At 41.7% G+C, this 20,138-nt stretch overlaps 1 protein-coding gene across 5 annotated transcripts in view; it reads right to left on the bottom strand.

Annotated features, from left to right (window-relative positions):
• Window positions 1–10,728: 10,728 nt before the first annotated feature.
• Window positions 10,729–20,138, bottom strand: part of LYPD6B (LY6/PLAUR domain containing 6B) — a 92,855-nt gene continuing 83,445 nt past the window's right edge. For 4 of the 5 annotated variants that reach the window (XM_084810324.1, XM_084810335.1, XM_084810340.1 and 1 more), the window contains 4 exons: window positions 19,580–19,730; window positions 18,548–18,646; window positions 17,149–17,279; window positions 11,345–15,594 (listed from right to left, as the gene is read on the bottom strand). In XM_084810324.1, the coding sequence (XP_084666450.1) occupies window positions 15,430–15,594; window positions 17,149–17,279; window positions 18,548–18,646; window positions 19,580–19,709 (525 nt within the window). In that variant the 5' untranslated portion in view covers window positions 19,710–19,730 and the 3' untranslated portion in view covers window positions 11,345–15,429. Of the gene's footprint in view, window positions 15,595–17,148; window positions 17,280–18,547; window positions 18,647–19,579; window positions 19,731–20,138 lie in introns of all 5 variants that reach the window. The other variant, XM_084810305.1, reaches the window with a different exon arrangement.

Here is a 20,138-nt window from a genome sequence, read left to right as displayed (position 1 = left end):
GACTTCTGGGAACAGAATATCTTTCTGTTCATGGAACGGAACTGTAGGGTTTTAATGTTTGCTGTAAGCTACCTTGAGATGCATTAGTTACTAATAACCCATAGTATTTTTTTTAAAAAATATTAATTTAGAATCAATGTTGGATTTGGAAACATTTTGGAATTCCTCCATTGTATTACATCACCTTATCATGGTAACCTCTTCTTACAAAATAATGGCACAAACTCATTTTATCTGTAATAAGCGAGAGAGAATATGGCACTCGCTCCAGCAACACTGCAAATAGATGGATGTTTTTTCAATAGTGCTATTTTTTCATTGATTATACTCATAAACAGCGGTTATAATATTTGCATTCTATGGAAAACGGTTGTTAGGTTTTATCTGGTATTAGCCGGCACAGACAGTAAGGAATATATATCACTGGTAAAGCAGACTTTTACTAGTGCAACAGCATTTCTTCCCCTGCAAGATTTTCTGGGGCTTTATAACTGGACTTGCGTCTGCATTCAAAATGCCTCTGAAATGCACACACAAAAAGATATCTACATCCCAGTGTCTAATTTTGGAATCAAAGGGCACTGGGAAAGCTTACAAGAAAAGATTATTATATTTTCTGGCACTTAGTTTAATTCAATGTGTTTTTTTTAAAAAAGCCTGAGTAAAGTATTTTAGTGGAAGAGACCAAGCGGATGAGAATGATGAACTCGTAGAAAACTACAGTGACAGTTAACTTGCTGCCATCAAGCCAGCCTCATGCATAATTTTTTTTGGAAATTTTATAGGACGGGAAATGGCATTTCACACACTGACATGGACTTAATTTCCATTGAGGCTAATAGGAATAAAGCATACAGATGCCTGGAGGGAAGAAATAGTCTGCTCCAGAATGAATACACCCTTTATGCAAAGCAGTATTAGTTTTGCCCTCTCTTTCACATGCAAGAAGGATTTTCATTGCAGTGACATCAACAAAACCTATTGGAAGAATTACAAATCTCAAATTATTACAACGTATTCAGAAAATATGGAGGCATATTTCAAACACGATACAAGGAATAGAAAATAAGAAAGTATATATAAAGCCAAACTGGAACTACACCATTCTACATGACCGTGCACTGGGAAGCATTTGCTCCAGTACCAGTCATAATCACAGTACATTCTCCCAACATGGATCGGAAGAATCCTCCCCACCCACCCAACCTGAAAGGCTTCTGCATTGCTGGAAAAACAAATACCAGCATCCTGGCATTCCAGGAATGACAATGAGGGTGTGTATACAACTGTACTGAGACACCAATGCTGATGCCAGGAATTTAAATAATGAGCTGTTTCATTAGCAAAGCTGGCTTATGGGCACTTTGTACTAGCATTAACATCTCCATGGTGTCTAGACTTTTATGATATATCAAAGCTATGTATTTCAGCGAGAGGGAGGAGATGTGGCAAGGGCCCCTTTGGCCTCACACAGAGAGAAGGCCGTTGTTCCCACCCTGCTCCTTCAAGAGTCCACTAGTGTACTCCCTCTGTCTGCACTGGGAGGGACATGGAGTTCCTTTCTCCCCTAGGCTGCCTGTCTCCCCCTTCTTCTGCTCTTCTATGTGGTTCTCCAGCCATGGTCATTTCCCATGAAGAGCCCCTTATCTGTGAACGGGCGTTTGCTCATGAGGCGTTGTCTTTCTGGGTCAAGGGAATTGGCTGATGGAAGCTGGCTGCCCATCACTCCCGTGGCAGGGCTCCGCGTCCCTCTCTGTGGCTCTCCCTTGGCTCAGTTTGTTTTCACCCCTTCTGGCGAGAGTGACACAGCGAGGCTTCCACTGAAAGGCCAGGTGCTGCCAGCCAACAGGGGTGCCCAGCTTTGTCTTGGGTGGGCGTGCTTGTTCCGCTGCCTTCCCCATCTGCGGCCTAGGTTCGGAGCCTCATCTTGCCTCATGGCAAGGGTGGCCCTGAGACGATGGGTGTAAGACTATGGGCATTTATGCAAAGAAAAGACAAAAAGGGTGAAGGGCAGATTGCCAATGGACTTGGCTAAAGGGGGGATGGAAACTTTAAATCCAGTCTATGACAGTGTGTTTAACTTCACCAGAAAATATTTCAAAAATGCATCTGTTCCATCCTATAGCTTTAACTTAGTTTTAAACATGACATGATACTTCATTCCTCTAAGACAGTCTTCCCCAACTGGGTGCCCTCCAGATATTTTGGATTACACTTCCCAGTATCCCTGACATTGGCCATGCTGGTTGAGGCAGATGGGAGCTGAATCCAAACATCTGAAGGGCACCAGGTTGGGAAAAGCTGCTTTAGGATCACAGAAATTTGAGACCTCTCAAATTCTGTGCGATGATTCAGTGCGATGGAGTATAATGTGAACAACATTTTTCAAAACCCCAGACCTAATTTAAGCCTCTTCCCTACCATATCTTCTCCACCTTCAAATTTAGACGCTGAAAAGAGCTGGAAATGTGTTTCTCTTGCCATAAATCATGTTTATGTTTAGCCTCAGATGTGCATTAACACTTAATTCTACAGCACATAAATTTACATTCAGAGAACTCCCACACCGCATGATATCATCTCCAATGTCCTTTGAAGTAACCTTTCGCTGATAGCAAACCTGAAGATCAAACCACAATGAAACGTTTGTAAAGCCCAAACACTTGTAAAAGCTAATCACGCATTCCTTGTCATGGCAATATTGCCTTCCCCTGTCTTTCAACTGTCCAGGTTTGTTTACACTGTGCCATCCCATCTCCCTAATCTTTGCAAGACTGTCTTCAGCTCCTGGGCATGTTCAGCAGCTGCAGGTACTATGAAATAAGTCACAGGTATTTTCCACAGATGATGTTGTGTAGTGGCTAAGACTAAGAACTGAGCTACGAATCAGGAGTCCCTGGTTCTACTCCTGTCTCAGTCATGAACTCACCAGGTGGCTTTAGGCAAGCCACTCTCTCCAAGCCTCAGCAGTAATATGAGGAATAATAACACTGACTTACATGACAGAGCTGTTGTAAGGACTACCAGCAGATAATACATGCGAAGCACTCTGAGCACTTGAGAGCACTACACACTTGTTATCATTCCCAGGGTAACACAATAAGTGGAGATCACACAGGCCTGGCCCAAGACGTTTTGCTGCCTGAGGCTAAGGACAAGACGGTGCCCGCATCCCTCCATGCCATGTCAGGAGCCAGCCTGACTGATGGCGGAATCTTACTTCAATACTGCTGGTATTCTCCACCACAACTTAGAGTAGCAAGCTAGTTTATGGAGACCAAAACACAGTGTGTGGTGCACGCTCATACCTGTTCTCCAGCACCTCACCACTGCTACATGCCCACTCCCAGGCATCTGTTGCCTGAGGTGGCTGCTTCAGTCTGTCTAATGGTTGGGCTGGCCCAGAGATCACACATGGGTTTGGAGATATTTAAATGATTTTTTAAAGGGTGGTAAGAGAGAAAGAGACCAAGGAAGGGAGAGAGGGATTCCAAACATTAGAGATTTGAAATGCTTGATGTTCAACAAATGTTCTGTCTTAAAAAAGAAAAGGTGGGGGGAAGGATTAATAAAGTCAATTCTCACCAAATTCTCCTGTGGTCCAGTCCCAGACTACTCGGGTAACATGGTTAGAAAATAACATGAGTCAGCTGAATGCCAACATTACTGGAACAACATCTAAAACACGGGGAAGCGATTCTCACAGTACACCAGTCATATAAATCAGGCCTAAATGGTGTTCATGCTCCAGTTTCAAGAAGTTTTCAAAGAAGAACTCAGCAACTGTAGGGCAACCCTAAGATAGAATGCCTCTTTATGTTTGCTTAGTGCCCTGATCTGACAGAGTTGGGTAATGTTAAGACATTCCTTATTGATTATCATTCCTCTAGCTCATCCGCTCACCAGGGACCAGCTGGGCTAGCACTAGGATAGTGTGGAGAAAGAGGTCCAAGCCTCTCCCTTTTGCCATGCAAATCACTGAAATGCAAATGTGGGCCTCAACTTGAACAGCTGCAGATATGGAGGCTTAATTTGTGTGATTTATGGAGAGAGGCTCTGACCTGACTCAGATGTTATTTGCATGATAATATATGAGTAATAGAGTGATACATGACTCCTGCACAATGGTATCATGGAGGCAAATGTATGAACCGTGACTTAGATCAAGGGTGGTGACCCTTTTCCCTTTTTGAGGGCCACATTCCCTTGGGGATAATCTGTTGAAGGTTCAAGTCAGCCATGGGTGGAGCCAGAGCCAAAGTGGGTGGGGTCGAGGCAGGCCCATCTCCTTCTCTCTCTCTCTCTCTCCAGTGCCAGATCTGCACCTCGTGCCATATTGATATGATCCCGTCATAGTGATACTATATCCCTCTTGTGTGTTTATACCTTGTAGCACACACAATGACCTCTGTTGCAGTAATTTGGATAATACGGAATAAAAGGAAGGAAATAATGCTAGAAAAGCGGTATACGGAATGCCTAATGTGCCCCAACAGTTATCAGTGTACTTCAATACTGATAAAAAGCACTAGTGTAGATCTAGCCCTGGTCTCTCTTTCTCCCTACCCGATAGGCTGCCAAGTAGGAATGTCAGAGAAATCCCCAATGGAACCAAATTAGTTAGGATTTTGATTAGTCTGACCAGTGTATTCCACAGTGGACAAGCTTTTGTCCTATTGGGTGGATTCTATGAACTTGTGGGCCGTTTTTCTAACTTTCCTGGTTTTATGTAAATTTCATTGTCAAATAATATGCAAAAAATAAAAAATGGGCAAAAAATGGGCATTTCCCCATAGGCTAGAGAGTGAAAATGCACATTTGGAGGGAATTTGCGAATTTGTACATGTGTGAATTTGTGCATTTGTGCAAATTTGGAAACAAAAAAAATCTGATTCATTGATGGGTAGACTATAGAACTAAAGGCACCTGCCAATCCACAAAACACAGATGGAACAAATTTTACACAATCTGTACTTCCCTACTCGACAGAGAGACAGCTCACTCTTGCCAGACACCTGAACTGACCACATGCAGAGGGCTTTTGAACTTAGGCAAAGTGCCACATGTGGCTTTAATCTACAGATTGCCTTCCCCTGGCTTAGATAATCTGAAAGAAGCTTCTTACCATTGGCATCTCTGCCACCAGAGCAGTGTAGAAAGTTGTTACAGGGGATATTCTATATCCTCTATCCATAAGAACAGCTATGTTCTGAACTACTACAGCTTCAATAGTTAACAATTACTATGCTGCTGTTCACTTATTTGTTGTTGATTATTTATTACATTTATAACCTGCCTTCCCTCCAAGGAGAGCAAGGCAACGTACATGATTTCCCCCTCCCAATTTATCCTCACAACAACCCTGTGAGGTAGGTTAAGTAGAAAGACAGCCCACGGTCACCCAGTGAGAGCCAAACTACAGATTACAGAAATTGCATAGCATGTAGCTGAGACTTATCTTATTACGTACTCGGTGGACCCAGTTTGGACTGGACCACCACACCTCAGGAGAGGAGGATTAAACTTCCCCATCACCACCATTTGCTTTCCAAAATAACACACACACACACACATGGGAGAGGGGATGCTAACAAAAGATAAAACGTCTCTATTGGCATCAGTGGATTCTTTTTTTAAACTCTCCTCTGCAGGGGGTTTTGGGAAGCAAAAGGTGGTGGGAGGAAGGTCTAATGCTTCTCTCCTGGAGCATGGAGGTCCCAATCCAAATTGGGGCCGCACATACCTTTTGTTGTTCCGTCATTAAGTCGTGTCTGACTCTTCGTGACCCCATGGACCATAGCACGCCAGGCCTTCCTGTCCTCTGCTCTCTCCCGGAGTGTGCTCAAGTTCATGTTCATTGCATCAGTGATGCTATCTAGCCATCTCATCCTCTGCCGTCCCCTTCTCCTTTTGCCTTCAATCTTTCCCAGCATCAGGATCTTTTCCAGGGAGTTTTCTCTTCGCATTAGGTGGCCAAAATATTTGAGCTTCAGCTTCAGTATCTGTCCTTCCAATGAGCAGTCAGGGTTGATTTCCTTTAGGATTGACTGATTTGACCTCCTTGCAGTCCAGGGGACTCGTAAGAGTCTTCTCCAGCACCACAGTTCGAAGGCATCAATTCTTCGGCACTCAGCCTTCCTTATAGTCCAGCTCTCACAGCCATACGTTGCTACTGGGAAAACCATAGCTTTGATTATGCGGACCTTTGTCGGCAAGGTGATGTCTCTGCTTCTTACTATGCTGTCTAGGTGTGCCATAGCTTTCCTCCCAAGGAGCGAGGGTCTTTTAATTTCATGGCTACAGGCACATACTTACACCAGGATTAATAAAAAGATAGCCCTGAGCTACATGCTACGCAATTAGAATGTGTAGTTTAGCTCCTAGGCCAACACTTTAACCACTACACACTAGTTCTACATGAAATACCACATTACTGAAATACCGCTCTAATGCCCATTCTTGCAAAAGGATACTGAAGGATAACACCATGTTGTCACTTTAGAGCTTCATCACAGTCTTCTCTCTTGTGTTTATGGTGGAACAAAAATAAAGGGCGGTCACCTGAAATACCAGTGATAAGCACATAAAGTGCGATACAGTGTGAAAGAAAGGAATGCTGTGATGCGACCTTTTAAACTGCATCCTGTAATAACAGAGATTATATCCTTTGCACAAATATGTCCCGACATTTACAACACTGAGAAGCTGCAGGAAGGTTTTTCTTTTTCCTCTTGGGAAAACTGGGAGGTTTTCGGAAAATACTTCCTGCTGACCCTTAAGTTTGAACCAGCTCAATGTGAAAATTTTAAAGTATACTGTAATACAGGGGTTATATTCCAGTGGGCCACTTTCTGGTAGACCACTGCCTTATTTTTGTTCTGCTATAAAGAGAAAAGATAGTGGCCTTCTGTGTGCTTATGTAAGAATGTTTGAGTAGGTTTGATCAATAAGGCAGTTCTTATGTTCTTAAGAAAGAGTGCATACTCCAGCACCTATTATATTCTGAATATGCTCTGTTGTAAATAATGGATGTATGGGGATTCTGGTTTATTTTAGTAGACTGTGTACTCTGGTGTGATAAATACTTGAGCTACAAATATATTGAATATTTACACCCATTCAACTGACCTCAGCCAACCAATTAACTGCTTAAAAAGTGACAGCTTTTAAATGTGGGTTAGCACAAATTGCATTATTCATTCTCGAGAGATTTGCATTGGAATACATTGCTGAAAAATAAAAAGACATACCTTGCAACAACGACCTTTGCTTTTCATGGGTGAGAGCCTCAGTTCAAAAAGTATTATTGAATATGTGATTAGTGAATGACTGTGCTCTCAGGTCGTACACGTGTGTACCCTGTTTCTGAACATACATGACTCTGAGTCACACGACTCCTTCACTCTGTGGCTGCTGCCCAAAATACTCACTCGTGCCGAATTCCAGTCCAGCAGTGCGCATTGAGTGGCAATGAGTGGGAATGTGTGAATGCTGCCAGTACCCAATTGCTAAGGGACAGACGACACAAAAATGTATGTAACAAGCTCAGCACTGCCTCTGCAGCCTGCACTTCTGGGTGGAGGAGCAGTTGGAAGGGAGGCGTTCAATATCCCCCAAGTTGCTTTCCCATTCCTTTGTGTTTTAGATGTGGGCTTACCCTTCTAAACATGCATCTGGAACTCTGTAACATATTCCTGCTCCAAAGCTGTGTGTGTGTGTGTGTGTGTGTGTGTGAGAGAGAGAGAGAGAGAGAGAGAGACCCAGTGCTTTGTTACATGCATCTGTCTATAACATGTAGTTTCCAAGAGATGGAGCATGCCAGGGTTCATAGAATCATAGAATAGTAGGGGCCTACAAGGCCATCGAGCCCAACCCCCTGTTCAATGCAGGAATCCAAGTCAGAGCATCCCCGACAGATGGCTGTCCAACCTCGTCTTGAACGCCTCCAGTGTGGGAGAGCCCACCACCTCCCTAGGTAATTGGTTCCCTTGTCGTGTTGCTCTAACAGTCAGGAAGTTTTTCCTGAGGTTCAGCCGGAATCTGGCTTCCTGTCACTTGAGCCCATTATTCCGTGTCCTGCACTCTGGGATGAGTGATTGTTTGGCCCCTCGTGCTTGCAGTGGGAGCAAAGGACAAGCAGGGTGCCATGTTTGCAATAACCCAGGGCTTAAAAATATCACACACCTGGCCACTATGAGGCGAATGCCTCTGAGAGGGTGACTCATTGCATCCATGCTGCCAGGGCAGGCCCTGTTGAGAGATTGGACTGAAAGCTTAAGAGTCCACAGCAAATTTGATAAAAAGTAACATTATTCAGTTCAGCCACATTTTAAATCTTGAGAATTTCCATCTGCCTCTCTATGATCCCATTGGCAGATGTACAGTTTTCTGTTTCAGCAGAAAGGCTCATGAGAGGGAGCAACTTTTAAATCACAATTCTCCCCAAAATGTTTGCAGATATTCACTGCACTCTTTAATTGCTAGAAATACTCTTGACTTCATTTTTGGCAACTGTCATTCCTAAATTTAATTATATCCCTAAAATCTTTCCACTTCATTAAGCTCCCTTTTCACCTTTAAGTGCTGCATTTAGCAAAAATGGGTGGTGTCCGACACAATGGCTTTACTAATCTGTTATATCAATCACATCACACTTATCTAGCTTCAGGGTATTAAAGCTCATTCTCCAACCCCAATGAATATCATCCGCATCTTTGCCTTTTTAATCTTCTTAAGGATTCAGTTATGCTGCTCCACACAAGATGGGGTAAGGAGAAGGAGTGGCACAATTGGGGGTGGGGGGGGGAATTGAGGCCACGTGTCTTTCAAAAGCCTAATCTTGTCAAAGGTACTAGAGATGCATAAAGAAGGCACATGACCAACAGGCACAGTGAATCCTATAAAATACATAGGATTTCATATTGCTGTCATGGCCTGTGAAACAGAAGGTCAAACACCAGGGCAATATAAGGAGTTAGTCTTTGTGGAACACTGAAATACAACGAGAAAGAACTGGCTATGCAAACATTGCATATGCAAAAGTAACAAAGAATCTTTGGGCATCTTAAAGACTAACAATTTATTATGTTATAAGTAAAGTGAACTCTATTGAACCAGGTTGTAGCTGCAGCTGTGCATTGTAGGTTTTGTTTTATGCTGCTGTTTGTTGTTCTTTTTAGAATGTTTTCTGTTTTTACTGCATTTATTACCACATTGGTTTTTATTATGTGAGTTTTATTGTTGTACATTGCCTTGGGAGGGCTTCCTGCCCTGAAAAGTGGCCAAGAAATATTTTAAATAATAGATAATGATAAATGTGGCGATTCTACATGTACAATGTGTAAATAGTAAAGGTTTGTATATATGTATGGTGGCTGGTACATAACTGGAATGACTGACAGGTGAGTGTGAGGTGGGGTTTGGCAGAGTGTGGGCAAGAATGACAGTCAGGCGAGTGGAAGAAAGGGGGAGTGGCTGAGTGAGAATGGAATGCAGTGTGATTGGATGAGAGCTTGTGCATAAAAGATGGAGTGTTGCTTCTGTGAGTGAGAGAGAAGTTTGGGAATAAGACAGAGTGGGAACAGCTAGATAAGCCTGGGATTAGACTGGGAGATAAAAGTAGAACATCTAGTGAGATAGTCGGTGGGTTAGAGAGAGTGTGTCAGTGTGAGAGAAGGTGTGAAGGGTTTTGAATATATAACTAAAAGCAATAGTTATACTGTGCAGTTTATAGTGTTGCCTTATTTTAATCATCGTTCCTGATACCCTTTCCTCGTCACAACCCAGTTCCTTTTTCCAATCCTCTTGTACCAAATAAACCTTCTTTCCTTTCATTTTTAAAAAGTTTCCTTTTTATTTATTAAGAAGGGTTTCATGGAATAACCCCCGTGTGCTGGCTGCTTGGTCTGTGCTACCAAAAAGGAAGAAAGCAGCTCAAAAGTGTTATTGGTGGCAGCAATTGAGAGTGGTGAAGCATCACAATACACCAACAGAAGGTTGTGGGTGAGAGGTGAGGTGGCAGGGTGAGGGGAGACACTGACCAAAGCACCTGACTTGGTGACTAGGAAAGGCAGACCCAGTGGCAAGGAGTTCTGCAGTCATCCAGGGGTGTGTGGAAAAGAAGGACTTGGGGAAGAATCTCGCCAGTGTAGGAGCATATGTACTGGTTAGAAGAAGGGAAAGAGACCCCTCCCTCACCCTCAGGTAAGGGGAACCCCACAAATGGTGACTAGAAGTGGGATTGTGAGGTAGTAAAAAAAAAAAAAAAGACCTCAGGACCCAACAATAATTATGCCAATTTTTAGGGCTTAAGGTTTGTTGCTCTTGCTGCAACTGACTGACATGGCCAGCCCTATGGAAACTATGCAAAAGTGTTTTTCTAGGTGCAGTTTGATCTTCCCTGCTCAAGTTTTTTCTCCACAGACTACTTACATAAGGAAAAGAGCTGCTCCACATGTGGAAAGAGTTTCCCCATTCAAGACTGTTTTTCTGAGTATAGTGTAGCTGTACTCTTATATTAACTTAAACTGCATTTACATGGACATATATATTTGGACAATATCACTTATGAGTCAGTTCTAAAACATTCATGACAGAGTGCATAGAAAAAACAAAGGCTATCTCAAGATATAGCCATATGTTCTCCTATACCCTCAGTCAACTCTTTACCACAGCCTTTAATTTTGGTCCTTGTGCTGTACAAAACATTTAGCAGAGGGGTCACAATTAATTTCACTATTTTACTCAAAACAAATGTAATCTCAGCATCACAAATGAGACAGCAATCTGTATTTTCCCCATTCCAGAGTCTACCTTTGTCTTGTCTCATATATGAAGTTGCCTCACCAATGATCCAACTAGCCCAGTTCTGCCTGTTCAGAATGCCATGGCTTTCCAGGCTGTCGAAGTTGCTTTGCAAGCTGAGATCCTTTAAATAAAATTGCAGAGCCCGAGCAAAAGAAGAAAAGTTTAAGACAACGATGAATATGGTGGAACAATAGAGCAATGATTGAAAAGAGTTCTGCCATTTTAACTACAAATATTACTCTCCGTTAAAGGAAAATAATAATAAAAAATGGCAACTGTTTTAACTTAGACCTGATCCTTTCTGTATATATATAGTGATCCATATAGTTAAATGTGGTCCACTTTCTATGGTGACAAAATATGATATATTCTATACAATATATTCAATGTCTTAGGGTGACGATCCAGTCCCTCCCCTGAGAAAAGCAAAGTGTAAAGACAGCAGTGTGCATGCATGCACAACTCTAGATGCACAGAAGGTAAGACTGCTCCCCTTGTACAACACAATTCCCCACACACAAAAGGATTCTTTCAGAGAAGAGCTAGATTGCATCTTCAGTGTTTTATTTTATTGTTCATCCTCACAACAGTCCTGTGAGGTAGGTCCCATTTTAATAGACAAAGGAGGCTCACACACACTGACCTGCCCGCAGGACATTAAGCTGGCTTCTTAAAATCAAAACTTTAGCTACTGGGGCTGTAGATATTGGATGGTCATTTTAAGAAAAACCCTTCAAAACCCACAGGATGACTTAATAATGCTGCCTCTTCCAAAAGAAAGGAATACCCCGTGAAGGCCTGTTTGCAAAGTTTATGAGAGGAAATAATTGTGCACTGATGAAAATCGACCTACATGACCCCCATAATTTTCTTTTGTTTCCACTGTGTAATATTGCTAGTAATTTACTCCGTTACTAGGTCATGGTGAATAAGATCCAGACAAGTTACACACATTGAAAACAATTGAAAAAGAATAGTATAATACACCTTGCCTAAGCTACAAAGTCTCAAGTATATCAAACTCCTTTTCACTAGCCTTATGTACTTCCATGCAATTCATACACTCTTCCTAATGTTAACAGATACTGTTACCTACATCCGGTGGGCTCCTTGAGCATATGCTTCTGCACATAAATGAGAACTTATGCTTTATTTTCTTTATTGACTGTAGCTCCTTGTGCTGAACTAGTGGGTGTTTTTAAAGATTTTAGGTGTCTTGCTGTGCTATAGAGAAATTCAGAAGTTTCAGAGTGCTTTGGACTCAGGCACCTCCATTTTCACCCCCAGAATACATTGCACACTGGCTCAACTCTGACAAGACGTTGGAGCATGTTAAAGAAGCTAATCCATGATGTCAAAATAGGCACACCATGGTCTGCACCCTGCTAGTAAACCATAGTTAGGAATAGATTTTCAAACCCAGGTTTGTCCTAACTATGGTTTGGCATCATATCTGAAATTACAAATCATAGTTATAGAATGAACACACGAAGCTGCTTTATACCAAGGCCCAATCTACATGGGTGATTTAGTGCAGAACAAGAGCACATCAGGGCCGCTCATGACACATGACATTGTTGCCACTCTGCAGAAACCCCATAACTTTCCCCTGAAAATAGCGTATTTTCAGAAAGTCAGTTTATGGCATCTTTTTTCCTTAAATGCAGCTCCCACACAGTTCCACTGCAGTGTACCCCATTCCCCCAAATTAAATCCTGCATGCTGGGCATGCCTAGGGGTGTGTCTGTGACCAGGCTGTGACTTGGTCACGTGGTGGGGCTGTCCCGTTTTCCCCCCAATTCCTTTTTTTTCCACTATCAGCAGAGGTGTGCATTTTGGACACAGGCTTAGGGTTCTTTTCCCACCAGTTAGCACTATTTGCAGTAGCTTTATTTCACAATACCACTGTTTCACTCTTCCACCACTGGCACCACCATTTTTACTTTGCACTATATCGCAGTAGTGCTATTTCGCAATTGCGCTATTTCACTTTCTCACTACTTTGCAGCGGTGTACTTTGGATATAGGGCATGTGGTGCTTTCTCCTGCAGCTCCTTTCTCGGCTGTTTATTTTTACTGTGTGCTACTTTGCAGTGGCTCTATTTTACAGTAATGCTGTTTCATCCTCTCACAACTCTGCAGTGGTATGCTTTGGATATAGGGCACATGGCGCTTTCTCCCTTGTCGGCTGTTTATTTTTTACTATATGCTACTTTGCAGTAGCGCTATTTTGCAATAGTACTGTTTCATTCTCTCATTACTTTGCAGTGGTGTGCTTTTGATATAGGGCACCTCTCCGCTGTTTATTTTACTCTGCACTATGCAGCGCACAGCTTCCTATCAATGTAACCATTCTAGAATGGTGGGCACTTGTGAAAACAAATGGTGGATGTAAGGGGAGAGGTGTGGGGTAAACTACAGGGACATAATTCATCTCTTCCATTAAATTTCCCTGAGCAGGGGGGCATGGACAGGGGCGGGTAACAAGCCCCTCCCATTCAGGGAGAAACATCTACATGGCTGATGATATTCAGTTCTTCTGGTGGGACTCCACTACCCAACCCCAAAATAAGGTGGTTTCAAGTGCAGTTTGACCCATGAAAGCAGGTTTTCAGGTAGTATATACTCCTCTTTTCTTGCTTCATGTGCTACTGATGGACTAAAGTAATTTCATAAAAAATTGGTATAACCGGAGAGTGCTTCTCATACCATTCCCATTTAGATTGGGCCAAGTTAGACCAGTGGCCCATCTAATTCAGTATTGTCTATCATGACAGGCAGTGGCTCTCCATGGTTTAATTTTAAAGACTAGAAACTTTCCCAGTCTTAAGTAAAAATGCCAGGCAATGAACGAGAGGCCTTTTCCATGCAAAACAGGAGTTCTATCACCAAGCAACATCCCTTCCCCCTACTTTCCTCTGGAATGTAGCCATTGCTCCACCACATCTAAAAGTAGGAAGGCTAAGAAAACAGGGTGGGGGAGGAAACACACACACCGCTCTAAACCATGGTCTGCTTGTATGTTTGGACGCTCAAACCATGGTTTGGTATGATGCCAGAACTGACCCTGTATATTGTGGCCAGCTACTTTACTTTGAAAAAAAAATCAGTATTGGGTACAGTGACAAAATAGTAATTTGAGGAAACTGACACTAGTTGAAAGGGGCAAAGGTACGTTGTTTGGTATTCTACTGTATCACTGACCTCAAACAGAGCATTTCACACACACACACACACACACACACACCCTGAATAATGCTATTTGGTGAAATATTATCCAGACAATACATCTGTAGTGGAATAAATCTATTAAGAAACATTATATACGTTTTGACTTTACTTATCAAAAACGGTTTAGAGCAGACAGAGGTATTGTGGCTATCTTTACTTTCTTGTATTGTGCACTAATACGTATTTGTAATTATGTAGGGAAGGATCCAACAGTGTCCACGGCCTAGTGCTATTGACATTGCACTAATGTAAACCAGTGCTTGAGCAATAGCATTTGCTGGTGCAACAGAAAATGTGGCAGTGGGGGGGTAGCAAATAGGGGAACATCTTACTTTAAAACAAGGTGTTCCTAGGATATGCATTGTGTTTCCAAGCAAAATTGCACTCCCAGGAGATTTCCAGCAGCATGAGTTTGCTTGAAAACAAGGCATGCACTCCCTGTGTGCCTTGTTTTAAAGGAAAATAACCCCTTTTTTTGCTGCCGCTGCCAAATTTCCCTTGCACTAGCAAGTCCAAGCATTGATTTATGCTCACACAATAGACACACCATTAGATCTTTCCTGTAGATTCTTCTATGAATTTTCTTTAATTTATGACTGGTTTAGTAAGAGAAACACAATGCAATTCACATTGCCATTGCTTTGCTATAGTTTGGAGTCTTAATAAATAGGACATTTGACCCCATGCCACATTGTTTTATGTGCTTTAAAGAGTCACTGTCATCATATTGACCATTAACTCTTAACACCAAGCAGGACTGGTGTCAGAGGTCAGCATGGCTGAGCTCCTGCTGATGGCCCCAGGGCTCAAAAGGGACCATTGCCAACCCCGCCTACCCCACTGGGCCTTCTGCTGCCCCCATCAGCTCCCCCCACCCCATTGACAACAGCAAGGGCAGCAGCAGCACTGTGTGGTGGCCCAGGTGGCCCCAAGTTGGAGGCTCATCAGTAACACTATGCTGTGGGGCTACTGAAGTCTGGTGCCGAATCCTGACACCAAGATTAGGAAGGATTTTGACACAAAGGTTCAGTGCTACATCTCCATATCAGAAGAGACAAGAAATGGTGGTTTCTGCTGAGGAACCATTTGTTAACATTTCCGATTTTTCTAGCAGTTCCTTGCTACAATAATGTGCAAATGTACACATCTTATATAATCCAAATGGAGAATTCTGATAAACTAGTCAAGTCGACACAACATTGGGCCATCATACTTGATCTTCTGAATACTTTGCACAAGCAACTGCAAGTGTCTCCACTATATGATTAGCAGTCTTCAAATACACAGCACCATCCTGTATCTTTTCTTCACATAACAGATATCTGAGGACTTTCTTGTCTTCGCCATCTGAGACAGTCTTCATATCACTTCCAGTAGACATGAAGAGTGATGTCATAACACAAAAACTATGGCGACTGAGACCAACAACAGGATGCTAATGGTCTGTCTACTGCTGCCTGATGTCCTCCGAGCGTGCACAACAGCAAATACAGCATTTGTATGATTCGTTGGTATGTCTACATTGCAAATCATCCCTTCGCAGCAGGAGATACATTCCTGTAGGTTTTGAAAGACAGTATTATTATGCAGAAAGAGGGCTGCTACTCAATTAAAAACATTGTTGAATAATCATATAAGATTTAATCAGTTAGTTAAATTTGCATAAGAAGTAAACAACCATTCTGAGTGGGTGTGGAAGCATTTTCTATTTTTAGATAGAGTGCACACACAGGCACACACATACATACATACTGTACATTATAGAAGGCTCAGTGAATAGAAGGGGAATTGCCTATTCTATGAAGGTATCTGCCTCCTTTCTTTTTTATTATAAGTACCTGCATTATAAATAGTTAACCACTTATTAAATATTTGCTGTTTGATTTACTGGGAGACACCTTTTTAAAGTCAACTATAGTTTTTAATCAACTAAAATTGCTCCCACACTAGGATCCTTTAGTATAGCTGAGCCATTGCTTTTCCACAATCAGCTTGAAGCGGAATTAAAACAGTGGTTCCACACAGCACATAATATTGCCCTACATTAACTAGCTGTGCCTCTGTCCATGGCACAGAAAAGAAATTAGCAATTAAAGCAACCCCCGCTATTGCAGGGAACAGAAACTGACTAATTAATTAGCAATTCATCACTATCCCTCAGGGAAGAGAAGAAATTAAAGAGACAGAAGCTACAATGTAGAAGCTTATAATGAAAAGGCACAGTAAACTGTAAAATTGAAAGAAAAGAGGGTGCTAAACTGTGCACCCAAATTTTACATTTGCATTGCACTTCCATGGAATCACAAAATATATACAGACCTGGTTCGCACATAATGAGAAGCCACTATGGGTGAATTTCCCTGTGGGTCTTCTCATTGTGGCAGCAACCATATTGAATATTCAAGTCACGGCAGGGGCACGCCTTAGCATGTCATTATGTGTGACTCTGGTGAGGGTGGGTTATTAAGGTGCTTGACAACCTATCAGGAATCCATGGACTGTTTTAGGGTTCTGGGTGGCTTACCAACCACACCAACAATCTACACTCGCCGATTTTGCACGTAATAAGTTATGGTGTGCCCCTGCCATGCCTCAAATATTCAAAATGGCAGCCGCCACCATGACAAGAAGCCTCATGGGGAAATTTACCCATGGTGGCTTCTCATTACATGTGAACTGGGCCATAATCTTGCTTATAGCTCAAGGCATATGAAAACTGCAGGAAATCCACGCTGCTCATCCTGAAGCAGGGTATCTTAAATTATACATTTGCTTAGTGACTTTGGCTAAAACAGGTAATCTCTGAGCAATGCTACAGCTGATATTCTAAACATGTAAAAATTCTAGGCCAAGACGTCTAATTTAATATTTGGAAGGTAACCCACAGCTCCTAGCCTCTCTTGTATTAAGAGCTGTTCTCTGGCCTACAGAAACTGGTGAAACTCTTCCTAAGCAAGAAAAAAAATCTCAGCTAGGTCACCACTTTTCTCTGGCAAAAGTTCCATGTTGCCTTTTTGTCCGGTCCCAGTGTTTCCATTAGGAGGCAGTATAGGGGGCAGAAAGGGCCCCCTTTTTACGTGGCCTTGCTTTACACTGAAAGGTAATGCTTACTGTATAAGTAGTTTCCCTGTGGTGACGACAGCCAACAAAATGGCATTCTTCCCTGGTAGCACATTTTTTGGTGACAGAAGTGCTCCTTCCATGACTAGCGAAGTGATGGACTGTCAAACAGTACTGCGTGTCTAAGCAAAAACAAACACCCAAACAGAAAGTCAAGAACGTGGTCATTTCAGTGAGAGATTTAGGCTTGCTCTTCAAAAGTGCAGGCTGGACATCCTAAACAGAAATCAAGTTCTGGTCACATTTGAGTACCCGACCTGGAATTATTGATAAATAATGTATTCTTTTCCTGCATCTCCCTGACAACTACTCCTGGTCACAGAAAAATTTCCAGTTTCTTGCTTGGGAACATTTTAAATGTTACTTCCCATCTTCTCTAAATTTAGGGCATACTTGTCCTACTCTTGTTCTTCCTTAAATGGTGAATGCCTGCAGACATTCCTATATCCTACTGGGTGGAGGTCTTCCCAAAATGGTGGAAAGGGTGCTTAAAGTATCTGCACAATCCACCCTGTTTCCATTCCCATGACAAGCATTCCTTCCTCACATAGGAGAGAAGGCAGCACTATTTGCATTTAAATACAGTTTGCATGGACAGAGATGGTGGGAAAGCACGTAGACGAAAACTCCAGTGTGAACAACACCTTCCCACTATGTAGACACTTTTTTTTTTTCAATTTGGGGACAACATGTGTCAAAAGGTGCTCTTCATACATTGCATTCTGTTGCTTAATATTTAAAGGCCTGGCATCACATGGGTGGGGCCAATCTTGTGGGAACTTCCTGAGCAATTGTTGACAAGCTGAAGTGGGAATGACAAGCAGAGGTGGGAAGGACTGTGGCTGTTAAACTTTACATGAACAGCATGAAATGAAGCCACAGATAAGCAGCTCCTTCATCACTCCTGTAACATAAGGACACAAAGTCAAATATAAAAGTCAGTTATGATCAATACTGCAACATGAGTCCAGGAAAAAGCTATGTACCCTAATGTCATCAGCTTTGGGGAATGTTAAATCCTACTGAACTGCCTGATGCTGATGATATAGCAGAGTTGGCTGGAAAGGCCAATACAAAATGCTTTTCTTGTTTTTCTTTTCTTGCTTTTTTCTTTTGTTTTTATTTTATAATATTTTTAGATTATGCATATCAACTTGTTGATATTGTTGATATTGTTGATGCATATCAACAACCAATATCAAATATGTGTTCCATATATAAATATAGTATTACATCCAAATATTAACAAGAGGAGTGCATAGCAACATAATACATACCCATTACTTTCTCACTCAGGCAGCAACCAACCATTTATATGTCCAACCTATACTCCATCCCCTACTAATGCAAATACCCTTTCAGTATATCTAGTGCTTCCCCATACACTTACTCGGAGGACACCATTTATCTTCAGCCCATCTGTTACAGTTGTAATTGTCAACAACATTGTCACAAGTAAAACACTTGAAGCTGCTTGGAAATGGAGTAGCTTTATCATGAATGAATGAATGAATGAATGAATGAAAGAAAGAAAGAAAGAAAGAAAGAAAACCAAGTTAAATACTTTACGATCATGATCCCAAATTCCCCACTCCCCCAGTTAGGCGGTAGAGACTGAAGGGAACCAAGTAGCAATAAACTTTGTTAAATTTAAAAGGAATATTCTTTCAGTACAATTCTCAGCATTCTTATTCAGAAGTAAACCCCACTGAGTTCCTAGTAAGTGTGTTTAGGATTGCAGCCTTATTTCTTTATATAATAATTGATATCCTGCCTCTTCCACCAACTAGGGTGGAAGAATGGTTTATAAATAAATTAAAAAAAAACTAAACTAAAATAATAAAAACAGCAACAAAATAAAACTACTAAAACAGCAATGCAGCATAAACACAAAATAGCCATGGTTTGATTTTCAACCAATAACTGGGCTAAAGTATTCCAATGTTGTCAATACAGATTAAATAGACAAGTTGCCTGTTATAGATACCTCGGATCAGTACTAACCACAATAGAGTAGTGTGGACATGCCTTGGGTGCAAAGCACATCCACCCCTTGCCTTCTTGTGGTGTCGCATCCAAATGGTAAGGCAACAAATTATAAACTGCAATGCTCAGTTAATGATACAGACCCTCTGTATAATGTGTACACAACAAAAGCACAAAAGAGGCATAGGAGTGGCAATAAAAAGCCATGATAACTTAATCAGATGAACATGCAGGTGTGCATTTCAGGCCATTAATCAAGAGTCCTACCTAATAATTAACAACCACTGAAGACAGTCAGTCTTTTGCTTTAAGGACTATACAGAACGGCATTATAAATTCCTAAAAAAAAGGTACAAGAGGCTTGAAAGAGAAAATGCTGAAAGAGCTCTAAACTTATTTACTCACATACCCAACAGAACTGTAACTGGTTACTTACGGTCTACTGGAAGTCTCACATTATAAAAGTTGATGTTCTTGGCTAGAATCCAATTGCCAGAAACTATGAAGATCTGAACAAAAGCTACAGCCAACATGTGACAGAGTAACGGCATGCTGTTATTGCACATTGAAGCTTAATGTTCTTACACCTGAAATGAAGGGCGAAAGCATATTATATTATTACACTTTAACACTTATATTTTTCATAATATTATATTATGAAAAAACCTGAGAACTGGGAATATGGTTATACTTGACATAATCTCTACAATACCTTATTCACAACCACCACTGCCATCAGTGTGGGTCCAGTGATGACTGTACATAAAGAAGACAACAGTACTACAAAGCTAAGCTTCTACTGCCTTCTACTGGCCTGGTTGTGACGTACATTACAGAACTGTCTTGCTGTGTATTACAGCAACAGCCCATACATAAGTATGGAGACTGGGGCAGGGAACAGAAGGTTAAGAAAGAGCATCCATAGGAAGTTTGAATGGGTAAAATTAAACTGTCAAGAAATAAAGTGGAGCACAGACTTCAGTGGTCATTTCCAT

Source organism: Heloderma suspectum, chromosome 1 (genome assembly GCF_057233095.1).
Source record: "Heloderma suspectum isolate Gila_16-S chromosome 1, 16-S_ref, whole genome shotgun sequence".
NCBI lineage: Eukaryota > Metazoa > Chordata > Lepidosauria > Squamata > Helodermatidae > Heloderma > Heloderma suspectum.
Note: the sequence above shows the minus strand (reverse complement) of the source record. Positions and strands in the feature narration are given on the sequence as shown.